Raw genomic sequence first — 7,685 nt, forward strand, 5'->3', positions numbered from 1 at the left:
GTTGCTTCTGAGAAAAGTCTAGAAACATCGAGGCGCTTCATCTGTGCATAAAAGCGCATGTACCGGCTTTTCTGCGTCATTCAATCTGGATTTTCGTGATAGAGTGTTCGTCTTTGATTTAGGAAGTTACATATAATATTCAAGGTATGTTTTAATTTTTATTTATCGTTAATTACATTTCGTTTATTTGATTTGATTTAATTTAATTAATTAAATCATTGTTATAATAAAATAATTGTGCAATGAAATTTTGCCTCGTTTTAAGCGATATTAATTTTGTGCCGCTTGATTTTGCACGAGGGTTTCTTAAGTCACTTCAATAATTATATAGTGTTTAATTGAATGTGACTTACAATTCGAATAAAATTTAATGGTGTAAATAATTTTGTGCAATTTCACATAACCTCTATGTGCATGTTTCTTATTTCTTGTATATTTTTCAGATCCTGAAGATACACAAAACGCTGGTGATGTCGAGACATTCGCCTTCCAAGCTGAAATTGCTCAGCTTATGTCTTTATTATTAATACATTCTACTCTAACAAAGAAATCTTCTTGCGAGAATTGATCTCAAATTCATCAGATATGTAAGTATTTAAGTGAGACCAAGTCACTTGATCTACATTTTTTTTTTTTGATATATTTCATTATATATGAAATTATTTTCTAATACTATTCTTTTTCGTCTAGGCTTTGGATAAAATCCGCTATGAATCCCTTACTGATGCATCTCGCTTGGACAGCGGCAAAGATCTCCACATCAAGATCATTCCTAATAAAAGTGAGGGCACGCTCACCATTATTGACACAGGCATTGGCATGACGAAAGCTGATCTTGTGAACAATTTGGGTACAATTGCGAAGTCTGGAACTAAAGCCTTCATGGAAGCCTTACAAGCTGGGGCCGATATTAGTATGATTGGTCAATTTGGTGTTGGTTTCTACTCGGCCTACCTCGTCGCTGATAAGGTCACAGTCACATCTAAGCACAATGATGATGAACAATACCTTTGGGAATCTTCCGCAGGAGGTTCCTTCACAGTTAAGACTGACAACTCTGAACCCCTCGGCCGTGGTACAAAGATTGTATTACACATCAAAGAGGATCAAACCGAATTCTTAGAAGAAAACAAAATCAAAGAGATCGTCAAGAAACATTCACAATTCATTGGCTATCCAATTAAATTATTGGTAGAGAAGGAACGTGAAAAGGAGCTCAGTGATGATGAAGCTGAAGAAGAAAAGAAAGAAGGCGAGGAGGATGATCAAAAAACCAAAAATTGAAGATGTAGGAGAGGATGAAGAAGCGATAAGAAAAGAAAGAAAAGAAAAAAAAGAAGACTATTAAGGAAAAATACACTGAAGATGAGGAACTCAACAAAACCAAGCCCATCTGGACCAGAAATGCCGATGATATAAGCCAAGAAGAATACGGTGAATTTTATAAGTCACTTACTAATGACTGGGAAGATCATCTTGCCGTCAAACATTTCTCAGTTGAGGGTCAACTCGAATTCAGAGCTCTTCTCTTCGTTCCAAGACGTATGCCTTTTGATCTCTTTGAAAACAAGAAGCGCAAGAACAATATCAAGTTGTATGTCCGCAGGGTGTTCATTATGGATAACTGTGAAGATCTCATTCCAGAATACCTCAACTTCATGAAGGGTGTTGTTGACAGCGAAGATTTGCCATTGAACATTTCTCGTGAGATGCTACAACAAAATAAAATCTTGAAAGTTATCCGCAAGAATCTAGTCAAGAAATGCTTAGATCTGTTTGATGAATTGTCTGAAGATAAAGATGGCTACAAGAAATTCTATGAACAATTCAGCAAGAACTTGAAACTTGGTATTCATGAAGACAGTCAAAATCGTGGTCGTTTATCCGAACTTCTCCGCTACCACACTTCATCTTCAGGAGACGAAGCTTGCTCTCTCAAGGATTATGTTGGTCGTATGAAAGAAAACCAGAAGCACATCTACTTCATCACTGGTGAGAACAAAGAGCAAGTTTCAAACTCATCCTTTGTAGAACGTGTCAAGAAGCGTGGATTCGAAGTAATCTACATGACAGAACCAATTGATGAGTATGTTATGCAGCAAATGAAGGATTACATGGGCAAAACTTTAGTTTCTGTCACAAAGGAAGGTTTGGAGTTGCCTGAAGATGAAGATGAAAAGAAGAAGCGTGAAGAGGATAAGACTAAATTCGAAAGCCTTTGCAAGGTTATGAAGAATATCTTGGATAACAAAGTAGAGAAAGTAGTTGTGAGCAACCGATTGGTAGATTCACCCTGTTGTATTGTAACATCACAATATGGCTGGACAGCCAACATGGAAAGAATCATGAAGGCCCAAGCTCTTCGCGATTCCTCAACCATGGGTTACATGGCTGCCAAGAAACACTTAGAAATTAACCCCGATCATTCTGTGATTGATACTTTAAGACAAAAGGCCGATGCTGATCCAAAGGATAAGGCCGTTAAAGATTTAGTTATCTTACTTTTCGAGACAGCTTTGCTGTCATCTGGTTTTACTTTAGATGAACCCCAAGTTCACGCTTCAAGAATTTACCGCATGATCAAACTTGGTTTAGGTATTGATGAAGAAGAGCCAATGCTCGCTGAAGATGAACCTGCCAGCGGTGACTTGCCTCCACTTGTTGGTGATGCAGAAGATGCGTCAAGGATGGAAGAAGTTGATTAGGCTGTTTTCCAAAAATTAGGTTATCAAATTATAGATTTTAATGTCATTAATTTGTCATTTCATTTGTTTATCATTCCTCTTCACTTTATATTATGTTATTGTATGAGTATTAAATTGACTGAATACAAATTACTCTATAATTGAAATATTTTCTTTAATTTACTTAAGTCATTTGCAATACTTTTATTTCAGGACTTCAATAGTAAAGTGATTATTAAATTATTAATTCAATATTAAATTAAATAATCTAAATCTATAATTAAATTCATTGAAATTATTAAACGTAAAAAATGCAGCTGCTGCTAATAAATAATAATTTCCAATTACATTTGCTGTTGGTACTAAATTTAAATAAACACAAATTTAATTTTCATACTAATTAAATACTTCTGTGCTAGTGTTCGATATTGCATTAATAAACAAAAAATATTACATAAACTAAATTCAAATAATTCATAATATATGAATTTGAATAAAATGTGAATTTTATATTTGGTACTTGGTTTAAAGTTACTTTACCTAAACAGCATTATAAATAAGTGTGAATATTCTAAATTGTGCAAAAGCTGTGAGTGTAGTGTTCGTTCATATTTACATCTTCAATATGTTTTGTGTGTGCATAGACTTTGTAAATATTATTTATTGTATAATAATGCAATTGTTATTCACATAACAGAATTCAGTTAATATAACTTGATAAGTGTGTGAATATAATAGTTGAATTTTACTCGTGAAAGTGCTTATTATTATTAACACAAGTGTGGTTTCTCGAACAAACTGAATATGGTATGTATATATAAATTGAAATAATTCAAGATTAAAAAATACAATTTAGTTAAAATGTGTAAGATTATAACGTTGTACAAAAAGTTATTAACTTTTTAAAAGAAGTTTCGCCAGAAAATTCGATTTTCTAATTTTGCTCTTTCGACGTTTCAAGTCATTCTGAATCATTTGACCTTACAATTGGAAAAACTGTGTGCGTGTGTACGAGAGCAAATGTGCATGTGAGCCAAAATAAGATCTTTCGTCGAAATTTTCTCAGGGCCGCCTGAACCGATTTCAAAATTTTAAAGACCTTTGATGAAACTCGTTAAGGACTCGCTTTGATTAATTTTGCGAGACGATCGGCCGAACTGTTTTCTTATAATTAGCAAAAAAGTGCAAGGCTTTTCATTGTGCATTGTGCATTTGGTTGTGTTTCATACTGATTACTGTGTTGATGCCTACACTTAATTGAAAACACAAAGAAGAACGAAATGTGTTAATTAAATTCAATTTTAAATATAATTTAAGATACAGGTAACCCCCGCATAACACGGTACTTCTATAACACCGATTCGCTTTAACGCCATTTAATAATTGAGACCATCTCCCTCATAACACGGTACTTCTGGGTTCGCATAACACGGTTTGAATTGAGGGAAGTTTTAGTAAAATAAGAAATATAGTAAAACCTATAAAAAGCAGACTTTATTTAATTAATTTACTAAAATAAGTAAAATTGCCGTACAATAGCTCCATAAATGTGATGAAACTAGTGCAAAAGATAACTAATTTGATATAAATTATTAGAGCGCGTACGTTCTATCGAAAAAAAATTTAGGATTATCCGAATAATATATTAAATAATTCTTAAGCAATTCTTTAAATAAAATGAGCATAAAAGTTTTTTCTAAAAGCATGTAATCGCAAATATAATTTTTTTGGAAAAAATAATATACGGATCTGAAGGTAGTATAGAAAACTGGTCAGAAGATGAGGATATCTTGCAAAAAAAAAGATCATGCTGGATAGGACTTAATGTTAATTATGACGAAAAAAATCATATAATTCAAGTAATGTATATTACTTCTTAAAAGAATTAATAAGTGTAACAATATTTATTATAACATCATATGTAGCATGTATTTTTGAATTCTTGGAACGTAACCCCTCTTTTGGTACTAGTTCTTTGTCCTTTATAACACGGATTATCATATCACGCTAGTTTTCTGGAACGTAACTACTGTGATGTACAGGGGTTACCTGTATTCTAAATATTTTTGAAAAATATCAATTGGAAATTGAATTTATTGGTTTTTGTGAAAGCAAAACCTTTATTTTTGAAATAAACATATTCTATGTAAATAGCTAAATCTCAATTTTTATATTGTTTAATTTGATTATTTGCAAGTATCGAGAAGTTTATTCAACTTGCCACCTACAACTTGCATTTTATAACTGAAAATATGATAATTTTATAATATAATAAATAATAATAATAATAAATAGAGTAAACATAAATAATTATTGCAATTTATTACCAAAATTACAATTATAAAATTAATTTAAACATGTTAAGTAATACTTATATATTAATATTAACAACTATTCAGTAATTTCACCAAGTTCTTCCTCATCACCTCCGATAGCTCTCCAAAATGCTGCAACAACTTGTTCTGCATGTGCTTTTCTTTCATTAAGTGGTAGAGATCTTACACTCTCTTTCATAGACAATAATTGTGAAAATAATTCTGAGAAATCATCTGATGTGTCTTCAGTATTGGGATCACCTGAAAATTGCAAGATTTACATAAACTTGTCAAAAATATTTCAAGCACTTATTCTAACAACAAAAACGATAGGCCAATATCTCACCTAAGAACTAATGAATAGAAATAAAAAGTATAATCCTTTCTAATGTACTACTTGAAGACTTTGATTTTATCATAAACTGTTTAATCATTCAATTAATGCTGAATGAACTTATGCCAAGAGATTATGTGGGTCTGAAAAAACTTCAGTTGTTACACATTCAATAAGACACCTTTTAGGCATAAAAATATTGATAGCTCACTAGAAGAAACTTTTTATTTCATTATAGATTTGATGTGTCCAAAGGAAATTTATAAATGCAATATTTTCTTCTAGATCACCGATCATTTAAAATTGAAAGCCATTGTGGGTAAAGTCAAATTATATATCTGAATGTAATTCAAAATAAGATAAGTAATAAGAAATCTTAATATTATTTTTAGACATTCACAATGACATTCACAATTGATTATGACTTTTGTCATATCATATTAAAAATTTCACCTTTCATAGTAGCATTAACCCAATGATGTGTATGCAATGCTTCAATGACCCTATCAATTCCAATTTTTTCTGGAATGATTTCATCATCTTCTAAATCTTCTTCATGAGTCGGCTTACTCGTTTCTATGGGATTTAATTCAATGAGCTCGAAATGATGCTTAAGACACCAATTTAGTGCTGACTCTCTTGTTTTACTTGACACATTCGAACTGCATGAGTTGCATACTAAGAGCAAAATTTCAGCTTGGTACTGCTTAATCTTTTCTTCAATTGATTGAAGGCAGGATATTGCATCTTCCTTAGAGAAAATATAATTTTTATAATCAACTATGATATAGAAGTTTTTAATATATTTTTGTGGAAATGCGAATAACTTTGATATTTATTTATATTATTCAAATTATGCATATTGCTGGAAAAATAAAGTCGAACCATTATTAGTACAATTAAAAGATATATGTTCAAACTTAGAAATATATAAATTGAAAATTTTCTTGAGGCAAGCAGCGTTAAAAGATTTTCAAGCGTTTTACTGAGGTATCTAATTATGAATAATTAATGTTCGAATGTATAAAGCCCAAGATTTGTGGATTAATATTATACAGTACAACAGTTCTAAATATATTTGTCATAACTAGTAGAAAGTGCTTTTAAGTGTTACAGATTATTAGGATCTGAATAACACATTAGTTTTTACAAACAAAAATTGAAAGACACTATGTGCAAAATATGCAGAACTTGTTATTTCAGATAATTGGATATAAAATAAAATACAAATGATATTTACTTGTTCTGCATCGAAATATATTACAAGAGCTTCAACCATTTGCAGTATATCATTAGGCATATTATCATTAACTTCGACAGGACATATATAAGCTTCAGCATTGTAATATTTGGTGTCAATTTTCCATTTATACCCTGTGATATTATTTCCTAAAGTAGTCCTCAGTGGTAATTGATCACATCGCAAAATTCCTGAAACAATACATTTTAAAATTTACGATGTAATTAACTAAATATTCGTCGATTTAAAGTGAAAGAACCTTTAACAAGATTTTCAGCAGATAAATCAGTGATTCCTATGACAGAAACTATTGGCATCATTTTATGAGGAGAATTTAATTAATATTGTTCGACGTCTATTGTTTATTCTAATTGTACATATCTATCATAAATCGAAAGAACTGAGGTGATATTTAACGAACGAGTTGTCAAATCTGGCTAAATAATAAATTTCGGTTTTCGAGGCTTAATACCCGTAGTCATACTCTGATGTGTATAAGCCTCCATAGCTCAGGGGTTAGAGCACTGGTCTTGTAAACCAGGGGTCGTGAGTTCAATTCTCACTGGGGGCATTTTTTGTTTTTTTATTTTACTAACTATTTTTTATATTTTATTATTAAATTTAATATAGATTTTATTTTAAAATATCTGTTAATAATCATTAATAATCATTAAAAACACTTTTTTTGCGTTTACAAAACTTCTTGTTAGTGCATAGAACTACACTGTTGTCACTTGTCAGGCGGTTCGTGCCTTAACTGTAACTAATTAACATACATTCTTTATTTAGAAATATCATTCTCAGCTGTGTTTTTAATAATAATTTGCAAAATTATTTTATTTAGTTTCCCCTCATGATTTTTTACTTTTTTCCAGATGATAGTTACTTCGTTTAGATATGAGGTGATGTAAGGTGATTTTATAGGATGCAATTATTTTTTTCGTATCGTTTATTTATTCTGTAATTTATGAGTAAAAATAAAATTATAATTTAATATAGATATATAGTTCATATAAGTTAATAATATTAATAAAATAAAAATATATTTTTATGTTGCAATGGAATAATCTATACTAGATTGTGCAGTGGTTTGTGTATTAACTGCATGTATA

The 7,685-nt window shown here is 30.7% G+C and overlaps 2 protein-coding genes and 1 non-coding gene across 3 annotated transcripts; 2 read left to right on the forward strand and 1 right to left on the reverse strand.

Moving 5' to 3' along the window:
* Window positions 1-696: 696 nt before the first annotated feature.
* On the forward strand, window positions 697-2,720 carry LOC113366729 (heat shock protein 83-like). Its single transcript, XM_026608387.1, is given in 3 exon segments — window positions 697-1,268; window positions 1,270-1,311; window positions 1,313-2,720. Coding segments are annotated over 3 exon segments (1,884 nt in total). The 5' UTR covers window positions 697-819; the 3' UTR covers window positions 2,706-2,720.
* Window positions 2,721-5,075: 2,355 nt separating this feature from the next.
* Window positions 5,076-6,974, reverse strand: LOC113366720 (alpha- and gamma-adaptin-binding protein p34-like). Its single transcript, XM_026608377.1, has 4 exons — window positions 6,833-6,974; window positions 6,574-6,764; window positions 5,787-6,084; window positions 5,076-5,260 (listed from the first exon to the last, which is right to left on the reverse strand). Exons 1-4 carry the CDS (start codon window positions 6,891-6,893, stop codon window positions 5,076-5,078), a joined length of 735 nt encoding a protein of 244 aa, XP_026464162.1. The 5' UTR covers window positions 6,894-6,974.
* A 97-nt stretch (window positions 6,975-7,071) lies between these two features.
* Window positions 7,072-7,144, forward strand: Trnat-ugu. The gene has a single exon. It is a non-coding gene; the product is annotated as a tRNA-Thr (tRNA).
* Window positions 7,145-7,685: the final 541 nt, after the last annotated feature.

This window comes from Ctenocephalides felis, unplaced genomic scaffold (genome assembly GCF_003426905.1).
Source record: "Ctenocephalides felis isolate EL2017-DRISC unplaced genomic scaffold, ASM342690v1 CF-g0.4_SCAFFOLD_00620, whole genome shotgun sequence".
Taxonomy (NCBI): domain Eukaryota; kingdom Metazoa; phylum Arthropoda; class Insecta; order Siphonaptera; family Pulicidae; genus Ctenocephalides; species Ctenocephalides felis.